General features: G+C 34.3%; 3 protein-coding genes, 1 long non-coding RNA gene and 1 other non-coding gene across 9 annotated transcripts; 3 read left to right on the top strand and 2 right to left on the bottom strand.

Annotated features, from left to right (window-relative positions):
• The first annotated feature begins 2,038 nt into the window (after nt 1–2,038).
• Nucleotides 2,039–2,111, top strand: TRNAK-CUU (transfer RNA lysine (anticodon CUU)). The gene has a single exon. It is a non-coding gene; the product is annotated as a tRNA-Lys (tRNA).
• Nucleotides 2,112–2,656: 545 nt separating this feature from the next.
• LOC128677956 (uncharacterized) lies at nt 2,657–6,367 on the top strand. Its single transcript, XM_053759143.2, has 3 exons — nt 2,657–3,207; nt 3,576–3,761; nt 3,930–6,367. The coding sequence occupies exons 1-3, from the start codon at nt 3,177–3,179 to the stop codon at nt 4,436–4,438; spliced, it is 726 nt and encodes a 241-aa protein (XP_053615118.1). The 5' UTR covers nt 2,657–3,176; the 3' UTR covers nt 4,439–6,367.
• Nucleotides 4,643–14,632, bottom strand: LOC128677963 (uncharacterized protein). 5 transcript variants are annotated; one of them, XM_053759165.1, is made up of 5 exons: nt 14,476–14,632; nt 7,974–8,025; nt 7,068–7,223; nt 5,692–5,917; nt 4,643–4,969 (listed from the first exon to the last, which is right to left on the bottom strand). In XM_053759165.1, exons 1-5 carry the CDS (start codon nt 14,528–14,530, stop codon nt 4,778–4,780), a joined length of 681 nt encoding a protein of 226 aa, XP_053615140.1. In that variant the 5' UTR covers nt 14,531–14,632; the 3' UTR covers nt 4,643–4,777. The 5 variants fall into 5 exon arrangements, with proteins under 5 accessions (XP_053615140.1, XP_053615159.1, XP_053615131.1 ...); XM_053759184.1 differs by having other exon boundaries at nt 5,692–5,809; XM_053759156.1 differs by lacking the exon at nt 7,068–7,223 and having other exon boundaries at nt 7,818–8,025.
• Nucleotides 7,920–9,344, top strand: LOC128677984 (uncharacterized). The gene is made up of 3 exons (XR_008405591.1): nt 7,920–8,058; nt 8,178–8,342; nt 9,207–9,344. It is a non-coding gene; the product is annotated as an uncharacterized LOC128677984 (long non-coding RNA).
• A 2,681-nt stretch (nt 14,633–17,313) lies between the features above and the next one.
• On the bottom strand, nt 17,314–23,418 carry LOC128679652 (uncharacterized). The gene is made up of 4 exons (XM_053762041.2): nt 23,202–23,418; nt 19,271–19,343; nt 18,849–18,885; nt 17,314–18,012 (listed from the first exon to the last, which is right to left on the bottom strand). Exons 1-4 carry the CDS (start codon nt 23,248–23,250, stop codon nt 17,815–17,817), a joined length of 357 nt encoding a protein of 118 aa, XP_053618016.1. The 5' UTR covers nt 23,251–23,418; the 3' UTR covers nt 17,314–17,814.
• Nucleotides 23,419–26,344: the final 2,926 nt, after the last annotated feature.

The following is a 26,344-nucleotide window of genomic DNA, read 5'->3' as shown; positions in this document are numbered from 1 at the left end:
AGTTTTTCATCGACACTGTACTGTGAGAGGGAAAGCGTCCCGATTCCCAGGTACAGGCGCGCATCTTGTAATTTGAAAGCGCTGTATCGCTGGAGCATCCCTTCTTGTCCCTACTTTTTTTAATAGAACCTTCTGTGCCTGAGTATCCTATTTTTATTTAAATTTTATTTTCGGCGCGAATGTCTTTGCAAGTTTTTTTTAGTGACCTTAAATTAGGAAATATTGAACTTTAGTTTTATTCAAATTAAAAAATGTTTGTTGGGATAATTGTGTAGTATTATATAACTATATAATATGTACATACGAGATATAAGCCTTAGTTTGGAGAGAAACGATAATGTAAAGATTTTCTTGCTAATATAACAATGCCGCTATATGGGTCAAGAAAGGACCGAGTGCCGCTATAGAATGCAGTCTCATATAATTCGCCCATCTCCTGGGAACCGCTTTGAGTAGGGCCCGCAGTTTTCATGGAAAATTACGTAACGGTTTTGCTACATTTGCGATTTTTAGTATTATGGTATCCCACCGCTGTCACCATGTTGTGAATAAAAGGCATGCTAGACCAAGACTGATTTTATTCTCTTACCCGCACATAACAATATGAAACTGACAGGCAAATATCACATCACATACATTTTCATGAAAGAAATATCAAGACAATGCAACAAAACTGATTTTTGACATTTATAAGTATGTACCATACTTATGAAAATTCAGGCGTTGCATTTGTAGTCTTATTTACTTGACTTTGACAAGGACATAAAGATTAATTGAAACTAGTATTTGCTCGTGGCTTCGCCCGCATTTTTTTTCCTGGATAAGAAATGCCCCATGTTTTTTTCCGTACTCCAAACTACGTGTACGCAACATTGTAAAAAGATTGGTTGAGCAGAGCTTGAAGGCTATGATATTAGTCAGGATTTAAAAGTTTCCTGTCTTGAAGACCGTTTCGAAAAGTACACCAACAGTGAAAGTAGACGGTATGGACAAGTATAGGTACTTATCGGGAAAATAGACCGATTGTTCCGAAGGGTTTCAAATTGAGCATATGTAAAAATCGTCCCGTGATTTCCTAAAAAAATTTCCCCATTTATGATCTTTTATGGTCTCCCTATCGTGGAGGGTATATTCCTGGCAGTTTCTTTGACGGTGTTTCGCAATATGTACGTGTAAACAGACCCGTATCTCGCTTAGAGAGTTAGTTCTTTGTGCGGATTCTTATCTCGGAGCATTCGTTGCGAGTTTGATTGAGTCGAGCGAAGTTCTTGTTCTAACTTGCTGAGTCGGTGAATGTAAAATGTAAGGCTCATGCTCCATTGCTCAGTCGCGCTCCTTTGTGACGACGCACAGTGTAGGTCCGTCTACCTCCGTTGTTTTATATTGGTTTTGACACTGACGTGCGTTGACGTATGTACAATCAAGAACACATCAAGTTAACGCAACACAGCGCAGAAAAAGCGTACCATAAATCATCCCGCTGTAAAACACGGCAGCGCGCTGAATAGATGACTTCATAAGACGCATCGACGACGCTAATGCAAGAACTATTGCGTAGTTTGTATGAGTGCTTTTATTTAGCGCAATAAAAAACCAGCAATGTAATAATAATATATGTTGGCTGGCCGTTTTCCGCTATGGTGACTGGTAACTTACTCTTCGCGATTTGTAAGACTTCGTTGGTCTGCCGAATCCGTCAAAGTTCGGCGAAATTTTCCGCGATATTGTGGAGCCGGCAACATCAGGCGCATTAATTTATAAACGACAAATACTGAGACTAATTTAATAGAGGTACCTGATTAGTGTTCCGAATTGTCAGAACACTAATCAGGTTAATTAATTCTTAATTTGAAAAATATTGAAGTCTTTTGTAACACGTAAATTGATGCATTTTGGTGTTAATTTTGAAAACCCCCTAAAAGTACCAGAAGTAAATAATCGTTTCTCTTGACCATAGTCACTATCAAAAATAAGTAATTAAGTGTATTCTTCGTAGTCAAAGAGTTTTATAAACAAAGATTTCAATAGTGTCGCTACAGCCCGGCTAGCTCAGTCGGTAGAGCATGAGACTCTTAATCTCAGGGTCGTGGGTTCGAGCCCCACGTTGGGCGACCATTTTTGCCAAAAAAATAGTTTATTTCGTTTTATACTTTTGATAAACCGAAGAAACAGATGAATAAAATAAAAGCATAAAATATATTTTTTATTTTTACAAAAAGATAATATCCACGTTCAGGTAATTAAACAAGTGGCGCCCTCTTTAGAATTACAATGCCTATTAAAGTAATATTAACGCTCCTGCCATCTGTGTCAATCTAATACAAATAAATATAAGTAAAAGTACAGTTAAGGTTACTTTAGATGGCGTTGTCTGAATGGCGTTTTAGTTTCATTATACGCACCTAGATGGCGTTATACATATATTTCGGTTCCGTTTTTTCATTTTTTGTACGGAACCCAAAAACTGCAAAAATTTGTGAATTACATTGCGTTTGTGTAGTTCGTATGTAAACTTTTATTTTTTATTGGAAAACTGTTTGTCGCTGGCTCCACATTATCGGCAACAGGAAGATATCGATTGGTTTTAACGTACATTGCGTAGTTTGTATGTGAGCTATTTTTACCCCTAGTAAAAACGATCAATGTACGTCGAAACAGTCAAATTTTGGCAAACTGTTTGTCAATAGTATGGTACCGGCATTTCATCGATTCCATCTTACATGAGTGTCATACGATATTTTTCAACATAGTTGAAAGCAACGACAACGTAATATTTCTAGTGTGTTGAAAACTATAACGTCATGAGAATATAATATCATTTTTCGATATCCATCAATGGTCTTTACTTATTTCGCGGACTTTATTACCCATCGATAAAATTAATTATTATTCTTATATCTATGATATTACCCACAATTAAGTAGGTCTCTGGGCAAAACGCTGGGCTCCCTTCTTGCGTGAGGTGAGGAGTCTGCGCTGCTGTTTGTCATGGGATGATCTCAAGATAAATACATAATGGTATTCAAGATAAAACTAAGCATGTTTCTTATATCATTGTCGCTGGTAATTGCCGCTGCTTCCTTTGCGACATCATTTAGTGTAATTTGTGTTGTTTGTATAAAACAGAGGTAACATGCAACGGTGCCTTATTCTTATGATATCTTTATCTGGTTGATATGTGGTACCTGCCTTGTCTGCTGTTTTGCGGTAAGATTTTCCACTTCTTATCACATTTTAATGTCTGATCTCAGACGTCACATTAACTGGTGTCTCGATTAACTAATCATCTTTCCGTTAATTAATTAGTATTTTCAAATAACAGGATTAGGAACAGTTTAGTATAATATACAATCTCTTAAGTTATTAGTAAATATACAGACAACAGCACAATAAAGTTGCCCAAAATAATCATCGCTATTACCGCAGTCAAGAATTCTATGAAGGATAATTTAATGTGCAGTTGATTGTACTCACCAATGGATGACAAGATAATGTATCTTTCTTGCCTTTCATTTTCAAGGTAACATCACTCTTCTTGGAAAATAAAGTAACAAAATAATTTGGTCAACTTTTAGCTATTTTAGATCCCAGCTATGGAGTCTATTCAAAAATGGATTTCGGCAATGACGAGGAAGTCACAGTCACCAATTCCACCAAAGTGGAAGACGAGGACGTGGAAGTAAAACATACTATTGTTGTGTCTACTAAGCTGAAGAATAATAATAATAATAATCGTCGAGGATTGCACGCTCCTACTGATGGTTAGCTGGTATATATTTATTTTCTTTTGACTGTATTTGATATTCTATTTTATATTTTTTCATAAATCCCAGATTTACTAAACCTTGTTCTGATAACAATTATGATCTAACATAAAATATTTAAACTGCAAATCAGTTACATAAACCTAAGCAAGAATTATATTGCAGGTGATGGTGTCCTTACGTACAGCGTTGGTACACCTAAAGACAAAGACAGTGGTGAAGTACCAATCGTGGGCGGATACAAATCTGTCGAGTCCACTCGGATAAGAACCCCAGATTCGAGATTCAAAACTCGAACATACTCACGTCCAGATTCTGTGTTAGTCAACCGTAACATCCGTGACGAACTTGATATAGTTCCGAATTTGGCCACTAATCCTATGCAGTGGAAACCTTCAACTTATTTTAACAACATCAACTGGTGGACTCCTGATGTAAGACCGCAGAATAATTTCGTAAGAAGGAATGATCGACCTTTAGTAGACAATCGCAGACTTAATAAAAAAATAAGTAATGATGGTATGAAAGAGTTCTATTGCAGAAGGTGTAGAGAGTTGAGTATAGGCGCTATTGACCAGCCTCCAAAAGACTGTGTGCAGCAACGGAGTAACCCTTGGAATTATGAGACTACTCCGAAGATGAAGTTGGACGGCAAATTGGCGAAATTAAACTAATAGCTCATGCCATTGTTTTTGTTCATCCCGTGTCCATAATGCTGGGTCGCAAAAACGCAGCGATAATATCGGACAGACCTTGAAATGTTCAGATTATGACACACTCATACGGGTCTATAAAAACTCATCGTTGTTGGTTTTTAATGGTAATTTTAATTATAAGTATTGTTAATAATTTTATGGTTAGCAAAAATAAGAAAAATGTTGTGTTTCGTGTTTATTGTTGGACAATTAAATTGTGAGCGAGTTTGATATTATTTATCATCACAATTTTTATGAGATCTGTCTGATGCAAACTGAGAATTGAAATTAGTTACATTGTGACATTTCGGTATCCGTTTAGCTGTGTACAGAATATCCAGTTACTTTGCCGTTGTTGTTGACGACGGTTTCGGAGCCGCGGTTGCTGATCTCTTTCCCGTTGATGTTGGAAGAGGAGGAGTAGGCAGTAGACTTCATGCTCACGAAGTTAGCCCCGGGGATAGCTGATCCCTCGTTGAACCTTTCGAACACGTTCACGTTGGGATTGTTCTGAAATTATTTGAGTCTTGTAATTGATATATATAAATTGTATATCAGACACCGAAGTTCCACATTGACAGATGATATGACACTTCGTAATTATTTTATTTGATGTAAACAAAACGTTTTACTTGTAAAATGGCTTCTTTTATATTATTGAAGACAAAAATTAAAATATAACTTTCACTGGACTAAATACCTGCAAAGGTTTAGTTGCGTTATAAGTGTTAAGATGTACGCCAAATTTGACGTAATTTAATAAAGTCGACACACTATTTGATAGATTTAGGTATATTAATGCAATTGAATCAAATCATAATTCATGCAATGGGTATTTCCTTTGATAAAAGTGACAACTTTGTTATAAATCACGTTCATTGGAAAATGCCAATGCATTATTGTTATGCATGCATTATGTAATTTAATTAAAGTTGCTGCAGTTATGGTTTTTAGAAACAAAATTCAATCTATTTGGTCTGATCTTGTGTATAAGTTGATGAATACTTCACAAAGTGATGTACATTTTGGATGAATGAGAAATTTGTGACTAATGAGAATTTAAATTAATGAGTTGGCAAAATTAGGATTCATTTGTTATAAGCTAATAATGAACAAAAAATTTTAATGACCTATACTGTAAAATTTGATTTATTTACATGTTCATGGAATTAGCTTCTGAGAAGAATGGTGAGGTAGCACAAAGAGGCTTTTTCTTTAATATAATATCTTACCGGGTTGGGAGGGCTAATGGCTGCTATCTGATGCGTGAACCCTGGCGCGGCGAAACCGCCAGCGAAGGCACTATTCGCTGAGTTGAACATATTCCCGAAATTCCCAAAATCACCGGACCTGAATGGCAAATAGGGAATGTAACCAGCTTGGCTGGAGGTCAGGTCGAATGCTTGCTGAGCTGCCTTCAAAGCCAGAGCCTGGTTAGCTAAGTTTGATTCAAACGCCCTGGAAACACAATGTTAATGTCAGACACACTCTCAAGCGTTATTGGATGTAGTTATGTAAGCATAGAGAGAAAATAGATTTTTTTACCATTAGCGGAAGTAGTAAGAATGTTTATTCCTTAACGATAATGTAGTATGAAATACAGGTTAGTGAAAACAGGAAAAAATGTTCTAAAATTTTCAATTATGTAGCAGGTAGACAGGTTTATAGCTATGCTTTCACAAAAATTTAAAATACTTGTAACTAGAGATATGAATAGGTTAAGATTAGGAGTGTGAAGTAAGTCTTGGTATGCATAGCGTGGAAAACCCTTTAGTTATGTTATATAATGAGATGACTTGCTGAAGCTGCTGCAATTATGGTTTTTAGAAGCAAAAATCATAATATAATCGTCCGATGATTTTTGTAATTTTTTTTTGAAAAGAAGAAATAAAACGATCTATTTGGTCTTATCTTGTTTATAAGTTGCTGATCACAAGGGGATGTAAATTTTGAACGAATGTAAAATTTCTGATTAATGAGAAATTTGTGATTAATGAGAAATTTGTGATCATTGAGAAATTTGTGACTAACGAAAATTTTGTGATTAATGAGAATTATGTGACTAATGAGAAATAACGAAAATTTAAATTAATGAGAGAGCAAAATAAAGATTCATCTCAACAGAGAACGATTGACTGGAAGGCAACGTCTAACTGGAAGAAAACGTCTGACTGGAAGGTAAGGTAAAACCTGTGTTTTACCCACACAAAACTTGGAGGAGGGGCGCATCTCAGGGGCATTTGTCAATGGACTGCTAATCTTGATCTGATCACACTGAGGAAGAAGAGAATGGCCTTACTGTACGCTAGTACTATTTTATATAGGATGTTTAAATGATGGTTAGAGTTGTAAAGATAGAATATTCTGGTTATGTTACACTGTACTGGTTATGTATATAAAACTCCACGCAACACACCAAATCGAATTTAGAAATCTGTTCCTTACTGAGATGGGTTGACACATGCGACGTAAACATGATACAACATTTTTTTGTCCAGGGTAAACTCATCTCTGGTCCCTGATCAGACCCAATTTCAACAATACCTACGGCTAACAAACCACAGAAGTTGGAATATATGTTTATTCGCAATCTGTGGTGCAGACCTACCCTGACCCGCTTTTGGCGTGTCGTGGGCGGAAGAGGCGGAGAGGTCGAAGGGGCGGTAGAGGCTTCAGAAACGGTTTTATAGCTCTTAGGGGGTGCAGAGGAGTCAAATTTGAACGACGCTCCCCTGAGCGGGAAAACTCTCTTGTTTCTGTTATGCTAGAAAAGTTACAAAACGCTTTGAATACAAGTATTGAAACTTCAGGTAGATCCAATCTACAATTCTTATATATAGTTTACAATTTACGAGTAGTAAAATGTATCAATGGAACTAGACTTCAACTTATATTCGTATCCTCAATGTCTGAGGGTCATAGCCATTGTATGGAATGTAACACAACGACATCCAGGGCAATATTAATGTTTGCTTTTGTTTTCTCCAATGGTTTAGTAGCCCCATTCAAATCAACTGAAGGCCTACCACGAAACATATAAACACGCAGCGCGTTACTAACGTCCACATGCTGTCTCTTTTTCGCATATCATGTACGCATCGAGTAAAAAAAAGAGAGAACGTGTGGACGTAATAACTTTCAACGTGTTTTATGTTTCATAGTAGCGTGATCATGCGCTGTATATTATTTTATTGTTTTATTTTTAGTCTAATAAAGATGCAAGAACGAAGAAGCTAGGTCATGGTAACCACCACCTTACACGGGTCGATTGACCGCATGTTCAACTCGATGTGAGAAAGAGAAACAGGGAAAGACAGACCTCCACCGGAAGCTAGTTCCGTACAATTCTAAGTCTTACTCTTGTATGAGAAATTGTAGATTCCTAAAATAATCAGGGAAGAAATTCCCTTGGGCTTGATAAGAGTTCTGTTGGTAGGGTGTCTGAAACTGGAGGTCCTTTGGTTCGAAGAACTGATCTAATTGAGCACCGGGTGTGTGATAAGTGCCACCGTACCTATTCCCTGATGAGTCCTGGTAAGCGAAACTGGATACTCCTACTGGCGTTCCTGTAAAGGAGATGAGAAAATTGATGAAAATAGGTAACTTTAGAATAATTGAAGTAGAGAAAAACAAGAGAAAGAAAAAGCTGACTCTCTTTCTTTTTCTACATGACATAACTTGGTTCTTTTTTAATAGACTACCTATTTTATAATTCCAGCCTGAGATGCAATGGTATTAGGTGCTAGACGGACAGTTAGATGAACAAGTTTTTCTTGCGACAGGAGTTGTGTATGAAAAAGTGGCTAGAGACTTGCCACTTTTTGGATATGGAACCCAGATTGATGTTTCAAAAGTGGACGTAAACAAAATTTTTAATTGAGTGGTATGTACTATTTTATACAAGTTAATTTTTTTCTTTATAACAACCCGCACCTAACAGCATACTACCTACCCGATAACTTGTCAAAACAAACAATCAATCATTGTTTATTGAAGGCATACTAATTTGGTTGTGCAGTATAAAAAAAAGTGTTATGAATCGTTCATAAATCCGTCAAAAATCTGATTCAATCGTTTGTTTTCTTTTTTATAATTGCATAAGGAAACCTTTGTGTTTTTATTCAATGGTTTCTAAAAAGTCGTGACCGCTTGTTAATAGGGTTCCGTCGTTTATTAAATCAAATACTTAATTTAGATATCACATGAATAATTTTAAATATTCCTTTTAACATCATTGTCTCAATGCGACCGTGCTAGTAAATTGAAGAATACTTAGTACTTACAGATTAATTTAGTCAAAAATCAATGAATTTCTAATTAACAACTCGATGTAAAATTACCCAAAAATCAATTGTAATCTTGTTAAAAGGGAAATAAACTAATTCGTATTGTATTGAGAATTTGAGATTATTTACAAGGAAATTTTCACTTCGGTTGTTCGTTCGTGGCAGGTTTATTTCATTATTTACAAATAATTAAATAAATTACAGGTAATATATACGCCGACCTCGGTGGTGTAGTGATAAAGTGCTTGCCTCTGAACCGAGAGGTCCCAGGTTCGATTCCCGGTCGGGTTATGATCTTTTTCTGATTGTGTTCTATAACAAATACATTTGATGTTTATCTAATGTATTTGTTATAAAATATTGTATCGTTGAGCTAGTATCCAATAACACAAGTCTCGAACTTACTTTGGGCCTAGCTCAATCTGTGTGATTTGTCCTAATATATTTATTTATTTATACAGGTTGGAAGAAAAGGAAAGAATTGTCGAATGAAATGACTACCGCTGACACATAATGGAGATTTCCCATTACAAACGACATGGTAAACATTACTTTGTGGATTTTAGTATCGACAACAGAATTTCAAAAATGTTTGCTAATTAAAGTGTACAAAATTAAAGTGGCTCCGTGTCATAGTTATTAAGAACCCATTATGTTAGTAAAAACGGTTGTGAGATCATTGCTTGATTAGCTGGAAAAACCTAGCACATATTATTATGAGTCATTTCATTAGTGAATATCATGATTTCATTTTTTTATGCAAGGTAATTAGTAATTGATACAGTAGCTTGATTTCTTTTCATGTAAATCTATTCCTGTGCTAACCACCTCCAAAATTACCTTAACTACATTAAACCAATTCATAAAACAACATAAAGTAGAAAAAAAATATGAGATCCATTAATTTTCAAGTACCTACATATAAAAAATGCGCATTTAATAAATTTAAGGAAAGCTAATGTGGTCAATGTTCCGATGTCGATAAACCCCAACCGACCGCTAATATATTGAAGCCTTTTTAAATAAATGTGTTTTATCAACGAATTTCACTAATAAACGAACGATGTATTATAGTTTTTTTTTTTACTATCGATTGTTATCAAATCAAATCATTTATTCAGAAATTAGACCTTCACAGGCACTTTTTCTCGTCAATCTTTATATTTATAGTTATTTCTCACAAGCTACAAACTACTGGCATTTCGGAACGACCAATGCTGAGAAGAAATGCCGAAAGAAACTCATTTGAACAGTGTTGGTCCCATGCCATTATTGTTTCTTACAATGGTTAGGTTTGGAATAAAATGTAAATAAGGATATAAAGATAATAATCAAAAGCCAATAAGGAAAATCATTCTCTGTATACACAAAAAAACGAATCACACGTAATTTTGTTTACATTTCCGTGCAAAGTTTGTTTCACTTTTCCGATTTAGAAAACTAGTGATTTATGCTAAGTACTAACAGATAATGACAACTAACTGCTTTTTCACTAAATAAGTCATCTTGAAATTTTCTGTACTTCGAAGGAAGTAGGGGAAATTCAAGTGAACGAAGTCGCGGTCAAAAGGTAACAGATAACAGTAACATAACATTATAAATATGTTTTAAGCAACCTAAGTAAGCGGCGACGCTTTTTTCTATACCTGTCTAGAAGATTAATTGAAGACTAGATTTCGAGCAGGAAGGTACCTATGTAATGATTTTAAGATCATTAGTTGGCATGGCAAACAAATGAATATCAACCCAAATACAAATATTAATATTATAGTAGCGAGATGAAAATTAAAATTATATTACAGGTTACTATCAAACTGTAACGGGATATCGAAAATGGAAATTAAATTTCTATCGGTAAAGAGGCGTGAACAATATATTTTTATTAGGATATAAAATTCTTAATTTCACCTGAAACGTGCGACGGTGTGTCCTCGAAAGCCTTGCAACTTGTACTGAAAGCGTTTTATTATTCTAGCACACATTTGGTGACTAAGAACTACATAATAACCTGTCCTAGTTGACTTAACTACAGCTGAGGCGACCAATGAACAAAGGAGTTCACGATCGACGTGGCTTATTGCGACTTACATCTTTAGCCAATTTTTTTAATTAGACGTTGTCGAAGATGATAATAATAATTGTTAATTTTTAATTAACCTCCGACGACAGAAGGAGTTATAAGTTTAACGTGTCTATCTATATATTTGTCCGTGGCATCACAAAAGCCAAACAACTGAATCGATTTTAATCAAGTTTCTGCTCATATGAGAGAGACAGAACAACATTTGTGCTATGAGGGCAGTGTTGAGATGTTATACTAAAATTTAATTTTTACTAACATTATTTCAATTAATTTAGAGTAATTTTTTATCAACAATATAAATGAGATCAAATTAAAACAGCGGATGTGTTATGTCGATCAGATAAAATCAAGTGCTTGATGAATACAAAAACGGACATTGCAATCTAAAGCTTGGGAACTTTGGAAATGAGAAATTGCAGGTCAGAGACATGGAAGTATTATTTCAGCTCAGGCTAGGAAAAAATATCTTTATAAGTAAGTCGTCCACAGAAACATGACTTATGATAACACAAACTTTTTAAGTAAAATAAAAGAACCATCATCCAAATATGGCACAATAAAATCATAAGTAGAAATATGGTGACTTGGAGTCGAGCTACATTTTTGTGCCCTTTGCTGTTGAGACGATGGGTCCTGAGGCAAAATCCTTTTTGACTGAGGTTTCAGGGCATCTCCGAGATCCTTACTTCTATTCTTCTATTCTATTCTATTATTTATGATTATAAACTTTGTAAAAAATACATGTAATTTCTTAATATTTTATAAATCATAAGTTTGAAAATGTTATCTTAGAAAAGATAATAAATAAATAATTATAATAGTGTTGAACTGTTAACTGTTATTATAATATTTTACGACATGTCAATTTGCGGCAATTTAGAACTTTCAAATATTAATTCCTATTGTGATTTTAATTTCTTTTGGATATAAATAACGAGTTTATTAGTCAATAGACAGGTTTTTCTTTACCTCATGATTGCCTGGACAAAATGGCGGCTTGTCTAATCTATCTAACATTTCGATGAATAAATAAACATCGTAAATGTTTTGAAGAAATTTATTAGCATTTATTTCCATTCCATCGGACCTACGATATATTTCGTGCTTATTCTGGGCCATTGAGTGTTATCCATTTAATATTACGATACGGCCATGTAGATTAGCTTTTTCTTTTAATACCAATTGTCCACATGTTGTTTTGTTCTTTCTTTCTAACCACAAGTAGGTAGTCAACCAAAACTCAGTTCTCAATTGAGATGGGATAGAGACGTTCCGCCTTACATTGATATTCAATTTCACGATGGCCATTTAAATTACCACAAATGAAGTAATTTAATTGTCTCTTGTTAGGTAAATGATTAAATGACCTTGAAAATCTAGTCAAGAAATTTACTAACTGTACCTACTTAGTATATAGCGATGGCTTGGCTTTGCATCTTATAATAACAGGCTGTTTTGTAAATTGTCTAAATTACAATGAAAACTGAATCAAAATCGGCTATGTTGAGCTTTATTTACCGCAAGGACAAATAGCAATGTACAGTCAACAGCACATCAAGTTACCCTGCATGAACATCTATCTATACCGTGGTAATAGCGAGTTTGCAATGAATTTGGATAGGTTGATGTGTTATTGACTGTACGTTGAAACTGCGACAGTTTGGCGAGATGCTTTGCGAACCGTGAATAGCCGGGATTCGAAATTGTTATAAAAAACAAACATTTTTATAACACGGTTTGTTGCAGAAACACATGTGTTATTAACGGGCGTGTCAAATTAACTAACTTTATTTATGGTAGTATGATTTGATTAGAAAGGCATAGAAACTGATTGATTATTTCCTTTAGGAATGTATAACAAGGGAAACTTTAAGGTGTTTTCTTCTACGTCTATGGGTTTATCAGAATAATCTACATGAAAATTTCTTTCAAGAGAGTGAGAGATTTAAACAATAGATACATCGATCATAGGTACTTTATATCAAAATATCAAGTACCTATGTAACCCCAAAAAGGATTTGTTAAATTTAATTAAATTGTACAGTCGGCATCAGATCAAGTAATCCAAGTCACCGCAAATTCGGCGCTATCAGGTACCGCGACGACGACATATAGAGGTTAAATAAAGACTGACTGTTGACTGTGTAAAGACAGTTATAACAGTAATAGTTATAAATATTCCGAGTGATATAATTATATACCAAAAAAAATTGGTTGATAAAAAAATCCAACAATTTTTAAATTTTAAACATAATGCGTAGAATTGCATCTTAAACAAATAAAAAAATATTTATTAATTACATTGATTGACTGGTAGAAAATGTATCAGGCTTAATTCCGGCTTTCCATATTTATCTATACTATTATTATAAAGAGGTAAGTAAGTATTTGTGAGTTTGTATGTTTGAGGCGGGTAATTTCCGAAACTACCGAACCGATTTCAAAAATTCTTTCACCATTAGAAAGGCTATTTTATCTCAAAATTCCCAGGGGAGCGAAGCCTCGGGCAACATCTAGTGTGTTTATAAAGTTAAATAAATAAATAAGTACTAGAATATTATACCTCGATGATTAGTTACTCAAATATTTTAGCCGTGTTGTAGCAAGCATTGTCAAAATGAATACAATAGACTGACCTTAAAAGCATGGTTCGATATAAATCAATCACATGTATAGATGAACAATCAATATTATTGTTTTATTACAACTTTTTGATTATGATTCCACCAAACCTTACTAAACAATTTTAGCCTTTTAAAAAAAGATCGTTGATATAAAAACTAATGTAGTAGTTAATTTTAGGGTTCAGGGGGTGTCCACAGTTCACAGAAATACTCTACATCGAAAGCACGTTTCGCCGCATTTTTTTTTTAATATCTCAAGTTACTTTTTATTATTATGTTCTTACCTAACCTAATTATGTCAATCAGAACTGAATTCACCGATTATTTTAAGTCAGGCTTATATAGATTTTAAAAACCAAAAATTTTGCGTGCTTTCGAATGAAGATGTTTCAGAGGTAGAAATTATATTGGCAGTTTCCCAAACTGCCAAAATAATTTACGTCCTAAATAAACTAGAAAACTGCAAATTAAATACCGACGATAGATGCAAAGACCATATCTTAAGTCAGGAAAACTAACATTTTCATATTATATTGAATATTATAGCTTGTAAGCATCTTAGAAAGTTCTAGGAAATGTATGAGAATTTTTTTTACACAATGTCGCCAGTTTTTGTGTTAAAAAAAATGAAAAAAGTCAACCTTACAGTTTTGTCACGTCGTCGGTTTGATTCCCAATTACCAACTATCAATATTTGAAGTCATTAATGACCATATAATCCATTAAATGGTTTTAATTAGAAAACAATCATTATTCAAAACGATTTTGACTTTAATTTCCTAACGTTCGAATACCATTTGAATTTGAATTTGAATTTCAAACGTTCTAATAAAGTGACAAATAAAATGATGTGGCAGCTACGTACTAAATTATGTAATTAAAATTAAAACTTTTTTTTATTCATAAATATTGAATTCTACTTGAATTTTCATAATAATAAACAGCAATTACATAGATAACAAAACAAAATGTTTTCCTACATTTTTAAGAGGAATTATTTTTTTGTTACGTGTAGGTACTCACCGAAACTCCATTTCAAATGTAAACAAATCACAGTCAAAACGATGAAACTTTTCATTGTCAGTGCACTGAAATATCAACCTCAATCGATGGCCCACACTTGTACCTTCTGCGAAAGACCGAGGTAAAGTGCAGACGTGCCTATAGAGCACACTAATAAATGCCCTCTTCTTTCTTATCAAACAATAATAACTGGACATTTTTGCGGTTACGAAATCTAATTAACAGCCTTATTACAATGCGCGAAGGCTCAGTGATGGTGAATTGAATTGTCGTTGAAGATGCGTTGCAATGATAATGATCCGGGGGCAATGTCATAGATTGCAAGATTTGCATGCATGTAATATGTTATTTTTATCTCAATGAGTACTTACTATACTACTAATGTTTGTGTTTTTATTACATAAATTTTACAGATTAAAAATATTACAGATCTTTTATTAAATGTCGGAAGGAAATTTAATTCCTATCTAGGATAACGTACAAAACACTGCTTTACTGGTTGATTATTTGTGATTGCTGTCTAGACTGCGTAATTTTTGAAATATACGACCTCAAAAAATATAAATAGGCCTGTATCAATGTCAGCTGAAAATCTCTGATATGAGTTCTTCATATGTTTAAAAATACAATCAATATGGCGTAACAAAATTTCCAAGTGTCAAATTGGAAAATTTGGTATTCGGTTTAATTAAGACCGACGTACTAAGTGAGTTGTTGTGGACATCTGATTGATGAGTGGACGGGTTTGTGTTACGAGAAAATGGTCGTTTTTTGGGTTAAAATGTTATTATTATTTATATTTATTATATTCCTTTTATGATTTTATCAATACATGGTTTTCAAAGTTGTATAGCAGATGGTTTAACTTAAAAAAGATTTCACCGCGATTCGTTGCTTAGAATCCGTGATATTGTCAAAAATAAGTTATTCTTCTTCATAGTCGTATTCCTCTTGGCTGAGGGTCGTGGCCATTACGTGGAATGAAACACACATAACAACTTTTTTGGCATTATTAATGGAGTGGTTTGCCATTGCCTTCTCCATTTCACACACAAGTTAATAAGAATCAACCAGTGTGCAGATTTCCTCACGATGTTTTCCTTCACCGGAAGCAAGTGATGGTCTATGAAAACTACTTACTATATCACGAGTAGGATTAGAACCTGGGACCTTTCGATCCACAGGCGGGCGTCTTAACCATTACACCACCACCGCTTCTATTAAGTTATTAGCCGGGTAATAAACCCGGGCGAAGCTGGGGCCAAAAGCTAGTTATTAAAATAATTTCTATATTTCACGAGTTTTCTTGGTGTCCTTGAACATATTTTACCCAGAAATTAGAACTCTCTTTTTCATCAGAAAGTTTTCACGGGAAAAGATATCCTTCCTTTTTCTTCCTATCCCCACTTCGCATGGACTTCTGCACCCATTGCCAAACCAAGCACGCAGGGTGCATCAAATAAATTATTAAGTGGCTATGTTGGTAGTACCCACGTCTTGTCAAGTTCAATCATCACTGTCTAATGGCTATTAAGAAAATAGGACTAAAATATGAAACGGCCAATAGATGCCCATACAATTATTATTAAACTTGGTAACCATACTAACCATGTACCTACCTACTTAATTGCAGTAGAATGCGTGCTTGTTTTTATCGCATAAGGATCTCAACGTGAGTTAGGTATATGACCGGATGACTGGTTATACTGTGACGTCATGGCTTCCCAGGAACTAGTAGGTAGTTATTCATACATAGGTCTATATTCGCGCATTCGCAGTTGTCTTCACGTTCATGACATAGAACACAAATTCGAGTTGTGCCGTCTGCCCTATGGTCACCTTTTTGCGTAAACCACAGAATTCTCTACTCCTGTGTGTAAATCGACAAGTTAAGCAGGAAACAAATGCCTGGTGATGCCGTTCCCGCCTGGGTCTAACAGGTGGGGCCAACCCAAAAAGTGCTGTTGTCAAGGAGGATATGCGTGCCAATGGTCTGATTACTAAAGTTGCCGAAGAGACAGTAGGATGGCGAACTCTGAGGTCCGATGTCGATGCTCTGCGGCATAGGATGGAATGGAGAAACGGTTAATGAGACAAAAGATTTCAGATTACATCTCAACGTAACGTCCACTTCAGTAATAATTGCTTTTATTTGCTGAAAGGCGCATATTTGAACAAGTGGATTGATGGTATCGGAAACTTACAGAAATTACTATAGAGTCTACAATCTACAGTCTTGGTACAAAATAACACAAGTTCAATATGAGACCTACATAAATTAATAAACAGTAAGAAAGATATTCTTTTTGTTAGATTCGCCTTTTTGAAAAAAATAATCGTAGGAAATATTATCGTCAGAGGAATTAACAAAAAGCATTGTCATAAGAACAACAACAGATATAATAGTCTCATTCTTAAGATATATGAATGATATTATTATAGGTAAATCATAGTATGTTACTTAAGTTCAGTTAAATTCACAGAAACATGCACCATAGGAAGAGTGTTGCGATCTTATTTGGTATCACTGAAAATAAACCTTATACAAAATAGGCCGACCGGCACATGCTGAGTTGATGACCTTTTTTTATAAGTATACCTACTTGATATACCTGCCTAATTTGATATCTACATATGTATGCAAAACTATATTTCTATTATATTTCTAAGACCGTGGAATATCCTAAAGGGTTCGTAAGAAGTACCTACCTTTTTCGGTGTATAAGATCATGTTACTATAAGTTACGATGTTTGCTTTCTTGGGTGTTATTGCTGTACAAATAAAATCAGGCGATTATAATATCTGTCTCACATCGGATTCGTAATAAAAAAATATTGTTACGTGATTTGTTGTAATTATTTTAATGCCAGCTCCACACTGTCGCCGAACAATAGACACATGCTGACGCGAATGCGTGAACATTGCGTAGTTAGTATGAGTGCTTTTATTTACCGCAATGAAAAACCAGCAGTTTGGCAAACTGTTCGATGACAGTGTGGAGGAGGCATAACGAAAACCAAGTAACATCTAACAATGATATGTAAAATTCAAAATAGTTTCAGGATATTCGAGTTTTCAATATGCATCAGCATAGGGAAATATGTAAAATACAACATAATAATATTGAGAAATATATTTGAGTTTATTTCATGAATAAAAATAAATATAATACTGTTAAACAACGAATTTGTAACAAATTTTTTGTATAAAATTCGCAATGTTCATATAAATTAGTTTGATAGTATTCTCAGCGAAGTTTCAAAGTAATATTTATATTTCTAATCAAAACATAAATTTAGCGTATTGAAAACTCAAAGATCCTTAATCCATGAAACTCGCTAAAATTTCGGTTGGAAGTCAAACTCCTCGATTCTGCCGTTGTTGTTGATGATCTTGTGTCCTCCACTGGTCTCCATGGTCTTCCCGTTGACGTTGGATGACGAGTGGAAGGTATATTCTGCTTCACCATAGACTTCTCCTCCTTGTACTGGCTTTAGGCTCTTCACACTACCCACGGCAGCTGATGCCGATGAAGGCTGGAAAAATACATGTTCAAAGATTTAAAAAATCTAAAAATTAATCCAGAAATTACCGGCTGTTCCCAGTAGTCCAATTTAGTAGTTTAACCAGTTGAAGTTTCTTTCTAAAGGACTTATTACTTCTACTTCAACAAGTATTGTACATATTAGTATAAATTGCACATCACAATGACGTTATTGTTTAAGTATCTATTGCTACCTATATGTTAAGTATGAAGTAGGAGACGGTGACGGTTTTCGAAATGTGCATATTGACAACAGAAACATTGTGTTGTCATTGTCATAAAAACATAGTAATTACCTATGTATTTTTTCAATTAATTTTATTCTAGACACATCATTAAATTTATTACTATATTTTTTTTCTACAGTCCGCTGAAGGAGTTCTCCAGCAATAAATTGATCATTCTATCTCATCTCCGTTCTCATGGTTGCGTTCGGAACATGCAATGCCCTCCTATGCCGCGGTAACAGCGAATATGCAATGAATTTTGATAGGTTGACGTGCTGTCGAATGTACATCAGAACTTTTCCGCCAGTTTGATGTGAAAGAACAATTTGAATATTTGATTTATAATTGTATAATCTTCTATTCGTTTTTGTAAGTTGGTTAGTTTTTGAGATGTAAACATTAGGTACCTAGTGAGTGTGATTCATAGGTCAACGAGTGATTTGCACACATGTTGATATTATCTATGGTAATACGAACATTATTAGCATGATTTAATCCTGTCTTCAAGTATAATTTTGCATGACTAGTTTATTATCTGCTTGTGACTTGTTCCCGTATTGCTTTTTCGGAAAAAAATAATTTTAAAACATTACACACTTACCGCCCATATGTCTTGTCTGCCAAATCTTTCGCTGATACTGAAATTATATAACAAAACGAGAAAACTTATTTATTTGGGTAAATAAATACAATATTTAAATTCATAAAAAAGTTAAAGCATACTTAAGCTGAAGTATGTTTTGTCTTTAAAATATTTGACATTGATAGAAAGAAACAAAATATACTTTAGCTTAAAGTTATGAATAACAGGACGAGGACGAATTTTGAAGGTGTGCACAATGTGCACAAATAAAATAAAATTCAATCTTATTTGTACAAAATAACATTTCTTTTACTGCTAGCTATAAATCTAAAGCTAGTTATAAATACAGTAATGAAAATAGACCAAAGGGTCCTACCCTTTGGTTATATTGTTTAAATTTTAAGTAAATATTAAATGTCAGACCTAAAAAATATACATACAGTCTATGTACAGCGTCCCAATCCCCTCGAGCTGCCAAATTAGCCAGATTTGAATCGGAGTCAGTTGGGAATCCTAAAAAAAAAGAATTAAATTATAACATTTGCGGTCTACCAAATCAAAAGAGGCCTTATGGCGGCTGGCACTAAGGTCTTTATTGCCGTTATTCGAATACAAAACATCGGCAATAATGGCGTAAGTGCCGGGCGCCATAAGGTCCCTTTTGGTTTGGACAACCACATTTATGTGCAAATCAAAACAAACCATCCATATTCTCATCGTTTATGTATAGATTATATCAATAATTATGTTTATAAAGATTTTGCCATTTGTTGCATATTTGTAATAAAGTCTTCCTTCATCTTCTTAGCTTGTCGACTCAACTAAATTTGTAAGGACCACATACATCGCGACCGAAACACCACTATCTATCTGTGGCGGCAAACAAACCCTTCAGTGTGCAGGCGGGATGACATACAAGAACCCTAAATAGTGTAACTTATAATAAGGGATAAACCCTAAGTGATAAACCCAAGCCTACGTGATATGAGTTAGAGTGGAAGATAAAGTAGAAACAAATCCGTTGTTCAATGATGTATGAAATAGACTAGGTTTAATGATAAAAGTCATCATCACAAAGATATATTTTAAAGTTCCTCAAATGTAAAAACATACCCACGTCCCTGTGATGTGTGTGATTTAACACTCATGAGTTTCAATTGTATAACGAAAAAATATATTTTTGACGCAATACGTTTGTTGTTTATACAATAGAAAGAGTTAACATTTACGAACAATTACGCGAAAATTTAACGATTAGGTACATCGATTTGTTACGATCAATTACTAACAATGCGATTTTAATCGATTTATATCTACATATAATTTTTAGAATACGTTCTATACTAACTTTGTCTAATGTAGGTATTTAGAACAGAATGGTCATAGAACCCAAAATGGGTTAATGTCAGAAAGGTGGCCGGCAAAAACTACAGTCGAATCGTCAAAATACTAGGGTGTATTTTTACCGGGTCCTGGGCGTTATAGGTGCGAATCTGACCAGGATCAAGCTCAGATGAGAAAGAAAAAGATGTCATGTACGGAATACGATTGTTATTTAGATTAGTTATTTAAGTATTTTATGGTAAATCTAGTGGTAAAAATACCTTTTCATGCAAAGTTCAAGCTCTTTCTCATGTGGTGAAAGCAATTCACACCTTAATTATCATGAAATGATGTCCATATGTTCTAATATATACCTATACAAGTATAACATTCTATTATACTATACTATACTATACTATGAGGTGTGTATGTATGTTTGTTAATCTTTCATTGATTGGATTGTTAAAAAATTTGGTACGCGGGTAGAATATAACCTGGAATAATACCTAAGGTACTTTTATCCCGAAATTCCCACGGGAGCGAAGCCTCGAGGCGCAGCTAGTGTTTCATAATAAATTTCGATAATTGATATACCTAGTTACTATCTTTATCCAACATTAAGATCGTATTTATAAGTATGACTGAAATGATTCTTACATGTTGAGTTGAGGTACATTACTTTTATACTAAGTTTAGCGCTATCAAAGGGCAACAAAACACTTGCAGGCCAATTAAAAACATTGTACGTGGGCTATATACCTATTAGTCTTCATTAATTTGCTAAAAGACTATGTAAACAACTACAAAATAACTATAAATTAATGGATATATGCCGTCCTGGTTTTACCCCGCATAAAAATGTACCTAAGTACAGGTATTTTCCAATAAAATAAATTTGAAAGTAAAATAAAATATCGATGAACGTGTTAAGTATTTTCCATGTTTTTGTTAAACATGGGCAAAACCAAGAAATTATTTTTGAAGGAAATTAAATAAGTAGGTAGGTATATATACGATAGTCACTGAAGAAAAACTTTGTTAGGTAGGTTATATTTAGGTCAAAGACAGCATATTTTTTTGTAACGTGTTCTTTTTTGCTTGTACGCATCAGGCAATATCGACGAAACCAATCTAAAGTTTTTTCCAGGAAAAATCTCTTTAAATGTATGGTTGGGTGGGACAAATTTTCTTTTCACCAATCAACCATAGTAATTTCCGCACGGACGAAGTGGGAAATAGCAGTTAGTCAAATATAATTAGATACATACCTAGGTACCTATTTTTTCTTTATGTGTTCACGCCTTTTTGCTCAACTAATCGTCATGTTATGCGTAAATATTGTCAAAATAAAGCGTTTAAAGGTACAGTGAACAACACATCAACCTATTCTGTATTTTATTATGAAGTTCGCTCATTTTTTTTTAAACTATACTATACTTTTGCCCGAGGATTCGCCCGCGGAACAAACATGATTTTTATATAATTGCTTGATTCTTAAAAAAAGAAGTAGCCGATGTATGAACGGTTATCTTTAACTACACGCATACCAAGTTTCATAAAAATCGTTCCACCAGTTTAGCCGTGAAAGCAGACAAACAGACTTTTGAATTTATAATATTAGTACAGTATGGATATATACAAACAACATTACCGATAACGTTTAAGAAACAACTGAGTAAAAGATTCTTTGCATTTCGTATTTACTGAATAATGCTGACGATATATTCATGTCAATGAATTCTTGACCGATTTCTTTCCTTTTCCTCCGATTTTTCATAGAACACCAATAGCTGATAATGTGATATAATGTTATTTTTAGCTTTTCGCATAGGGTAAGACGTCTGTTTCGTGATATCGACCAAACTTCAGTGTATATCAACCTTGTAGAACTAAATATGCCATACAATGTGCGGAGACCTTGACATAGCATATTATAAGTAGATATTGTTACAAAAGCGATGTCACCTAGACCATTATTTCCGATATAAATATAACTCTAATATACGTTAACTTCAATGCGGATACGACCTTTTATATCTGTCTGTATGTTTGTATAGACAACGGCAAAATAAGGAATGACTCTGGTCGTAAGACCTAGGTTTGAGTGACTATAATGATGTTTGTATACCAATAAATCTCATGTAAAGTCATTATATTTTCCACTTGCTTCCGGTGCTTGCCATGGTCCGATGATATAATAAACTGTATTATTTATTATCCATAATTAAAAAGAAGTTTAGTAAACCAGTTCAACTGATCTAAAGCACCTATAAAAGACGTTCTTTCTTACGCACACGATGATATTTTAAATGTCACGTAATAATTAACTCAAATCTACACAACGATCTCCTCTAACGGAGCTACGACCATGGACAGCAGAGGAGTTTACAAAGTATTTATTTTACACTTTAGGCCAAAAACGAGAAGAGTAAACTCTTCTTGTTAATAATCTAGTTAATACTTACTAATCTCCACTCGATTTGTAAGAAGTATTTAAAGAAATATGATGTGATTTATTTATTTAGTTCAATATATAATAATTTAGTTTTATTATCAACTAGATGCGTCCCGGGGCTTCGGTCCCGTGGGAATTTCGAGATAAAAAGTGTCTTATTCCAGTTTATTTTCTATCCGTGTACCAAATTTCATAACAATTGGTCCAGTAGATAATGTATGAAGAGGTAATAAAAAAACAAACTTTCGCATTTATAATAATAGTTGGAATTGGGATGATGTTTATTGCTAGATTAAATACAAAGTTTTCACCGGGAATCGCGCACGTGAATTTCCCACAGTGGATGATAGGTATAGGTAGCTATATGCTTCATACCCCTATGTGAAAGTTCAAGATTAGTTTTGTATAGGTATACTAGACCAATTTGCTTATGTAATAGAACAAATGTCGGTTTTGCTAGTTACAATTAATTAGATATTAATTTCATATGTAGTCCTGATGAAGATTAGTAAATAAGTATCCCCGTGCAAGTCATAGTCAAGTTTGCAAAACATATTCAAATGCGTGCAAATAAATGACATTTTGTGGCTTACCTTGGCAAGCTGCTGCGACCAGTAGGAGAAGAATCACGATATTCGTCATTTTATTTAATAATTTGATAAACAAACGGCTAAAACAAACTGAGACTAAAATAGTCTTATGTTTGAGTGAGACACCGCTCGGCGTGGATGTAAGTTTAGGAGTGTTTGAGGATGATATTGGCGCGGTGTTTAAATATGAGAATTGATTTTCAAGCGAACGTACAAGTACCATGCAGGATATCGGTTATTGTACTGCCATTCCTATAGCCTTTTGCAGCTAGTGTCAAGTAATGACGAGGTAAACAATTACTGAGTAATATCTTTGTGTTTTCTTATTGAATTACTTTTCGGATATATTGTGCATCTACCTAAAGAAAAAGCATAGCTGGTTATAATGTTTTACACGTTTCGTCGTTTATTATAATATTTGAACAACTAATATAATACTTTTAAGAAATTTCTACAAGACTGGAAAATATTAAACTATACTACGTTCTTGTATCTGAACAAAAACTGCAAAATAATAATTAAAATATAGTTTTATTTAGAGGTTTAGAGTCTTATGGTCTAATCCGGTTTTGTTACGATAGAATTGATACAGAAGAAGTAATTATACAAAACAAAAGTAAAAGATGTAAGGAAAATATGAGTAATAAGATTTTGGACATTAAGTTATAGAGGTGACTTGACTTCCTCGCGCGATGTCCGGAGTCCAAGATATAACATCCGGACTAATTGACGTACAAGACGACGTAGTATGGGCAAACGTTCGTAGTAAATGTCTCTTTCATCGGAGCGTTCTCCTTTGCCGTAAAGCGTTGGAGTCCAGGATCCGCTTCATAGTGTAATGTGAGAATAGAGTCGTGTCTTGTTCGGTCCCGATTTTTAATGGATGATGGATCCGAAGAGATGGGCGCCTAGGATATTACGTTTGATGTTAACACTGTGATAAAAATACATACAATAGTTATATAAGTAAAAAATGTTGCTGGCAATCCTACTTTAATTATAAATGCGAAAGTTTGTGAGGATGTATGTTTGCAATTCTTTTACGCCAAATCTACTGGACGGATTGTTATGAAATACACGGGTAGAATATAACCCATAGGGTAGTTTTTATCTTTTTATTCCAAAATTCCCATGGGAGTAAAGTCCCGGGGCGCTGCTAGTAGGTAGCTAAATATTAAATGCGTTAAGGACGATTAGGATAGCAAGTGTTCGTTACCTTTCGAATAAAAATAATGGAAGTCACATTTGCGTCAATCACAGTTTACAACAAATTTAGGCGTAAATAAGTACTTATTGAAAGTTATTGTATTCCCTCATCTTCACGGCTGTCCATAACTCAACAATGATTTCAATAAACTGTACCTACTTACTGGACCATAGGTAACAAACACAATATTTGTCAATTCAGTGATACTACTATTAAGCCATAATGACATTTATTGACACGTATTTTTGTTAGAAATAAATCTATTCTAGTCCAGTATTTCCATTGGTTTGACGTCTCTTTAGACGTCTATATGTTAACAAGAAAAAAGTACGTATTTAAAAATACATTTTAAATTTTGATCCTATTACAATGTAGTATGATAGTCGTCTATGTTGTTGTGTTTAACTATGCTCTTTTGTGTCTGTGCCTGTGTGAGTCTGTAGGGCACATTATTATTACATAAATAATTACTAAGACTTTTGACTGAGTGTTAGATTAGTGCATTAAATGGAATCAATAAGGTGTGATAAGAATTGGTGCGATTACAAATGTGCGCTAAAAACTTGAATGAGGACAAATAGAATAAATACCAACAGATCCATTAAAAAAATACGCCATCAAAAGTCCTTAATCTTCGTAAAAAATCGTACTCCGTGACTGAAGTTAGAACCTTGACGCAATAAAAATGGTACGTAATTTTATTATTGAATGTAAACAATACGATTACGTAACAAGAATATTGTCGTATAAAGGGTTACCTAAATGCCTCGAAATGAATGATTTGCTTGGTTTTTCTTATATTTACTAATAAACTTATTACGTACATACTTAAAAATCCAAAATCTGTAAAAGAAAATCTAAACAGCTAACGTCACATTTCTTTCTATTCATCTTCTACAGGTTAGATGGCCAGTTTAATTTCGACTATATTTTTATGATTCAAATTTATGCTTATTATATTTATACAATTCTTATCACAGCTTTATCGTCCTATTCTATTTTTGCCATGTCTATTGCATGTGAGTCACAATAAATGTTTGTTCGAGCGAATCTTGCAACTCAATTTAAAAGCAGATGTCTTCAGCCGATTGAGTACTTTTTTATCAAAAAATGTTTATGGTTGTTAGATTATGGGTTAAGGGATCTTTATATTTCAGAAGTTATAGAATGCTTGACCAATGGGGATACAGATATACGGGTTAGAACGGGGGCGGTACGTTCACGGGCAATGGTACGTTCCTGGGCGGTGGTATGTTCGTGGGCGGTGGTACGTTCACGGGCGGTGGCACGTTCCTGAGCATTAGTATGTTCGTGGGCGGCGGTACGTTCACTGGCGGTGGCACGTTTCCGGGCGGGGGTGGTATGGTCATGGGCCGAGGTGGTACAGTCACGGGCGATCGTGCATTAGTGACAACTTTGCTCACTGTACTAGGAGTGGTTGGCAAAACTTCGTTCGTGGAAGATTCTGGCGTATCTAACTCATTGTCTTTGTTAAAATTTGAAAAATTGTAATGATAGCGCGACAGCAGCGGTCGAAACGCTCTGCGAACCACCTACCGGCTAAACCTAGGTATAATCGAACTTCGGAGTTTAATAACTATTAACTGGTGCTGGAGAGTTCACTAAAACACGGAACGAATAGACCGAAGTTGTACAGATAGGTTAGGGCATGGATAAAGCTTAATTCGTTCTCTGTTCGAAATGGGCGCAGCCATGGCGGAATCGCTTACCCCACTCGTATGAGTCGGCCCCGCGTATCGTCACATTTTGTTAAATAAATGGCAAGAAGGCTCCTCTTTATTTTTGCTTCGTGACCTATATACATTTGTTGTAAGTAATGCCTTTGTATACACAAGGACAATATTTTAGAAACTTCAAATAAAAGTAATTATTTTTAAAAGTATTTATTAGATAATTATATATTATTTCGATTTCGAAA

The sequence above is a fragment of the Plodia interpunctella genome, chromosome 2 (genome assembly GCF_027563975.2).
Source record: "Plodia interpunctella isolate USDA-ARS_2022_Savannah chromosome 2, ilPloInte3.2, whole genome shotgun sequence".
Taxonomy (NCBI): Eukaryota; Metazoa; Arthropoda; class Insecta; order Lepidoptera; family Pyralidae; genus Plodia; species Plodia interpunctella.
The sequence above is the reverse complement of the archived record's forward strand: the minus strand, read 5'-3'. Positions and strand labels throughout refer to the sequence as shown.

What these genes read in the sequence shown, in the direction of transcription:
- LOC128677956 (XM_053759143.2), top strand. Translation starts at nt 3,177, where the DNA reads ATGTGGTACCTGCCTTGTCTGCTGTTTTGCG. An exon ending in GCCTTGTCTGCTGTTTTGCG is followed by an intron (nt 3,208 to 3,575) that starts GTAAGATTTTCC and finishes GTCAACTTTTAG; the next exon opens with CTATTTTAGATCCCAGCTAT. An exon ending in ATTGCACGCTCCTACTGATG is followed by an intron (nt 3,762 to 3,929) that starts GTTAGCTGGTAT and finishes ATTATATTGCAG; the next exon opens with GTGATGGTGTCCTTACGTAC.
- LOC128677963 (XM_053759156.1), bottom strand. Translation starts at nt 14,530, where the DNA reads ATGAAAAGTTTCATCGTTTTGACTGTGATTTGTTTACATTTGAAATGG. An exon ending in ACATTTGAAATGGAGTTTCG is followed by an intron (nt 8,026 to 14,475) that starts GTGAGTACCTAC and finishes TCTCCTTTACAG; the next exon opens with GAACGCCAGTAGGAGTATCC. An exon ending in CCATTAGCCCTCCCAACCCG is followed by an intron (nt 4,970 to 5,691) that starts GTAAGATATTAT and finishes AAATAATTTCAG; the next exon opens with AACAATCCCAACGTGAACGT.
- LOC128679652 (XM_053762041.2), bottom strand. Translation starts at nt 23,250, where the DNA reads ATGACGAATATCGTGATTCTTCTCCTACTGGTCGCAGCAGCTTGCCAA. An exon ending in GGTCGCAGCAGCTTGCCAAG is followed by an intron (nt 19,344 to 23,201) that starts GTAAGCCACAAA and finishes CTTTTTTTTTAG; the next exon opens with GATTCCCAACTGACTCCGAT. An exon ending in GCAGACAAGACATATGGGCG is followed by an intron (nt 18,013 to 18,848) that starts GTAAGTGTGTAA and finishes GTATTTTTCCAG; the next exon opens with CCTTCATCGGCATCAGCTGC.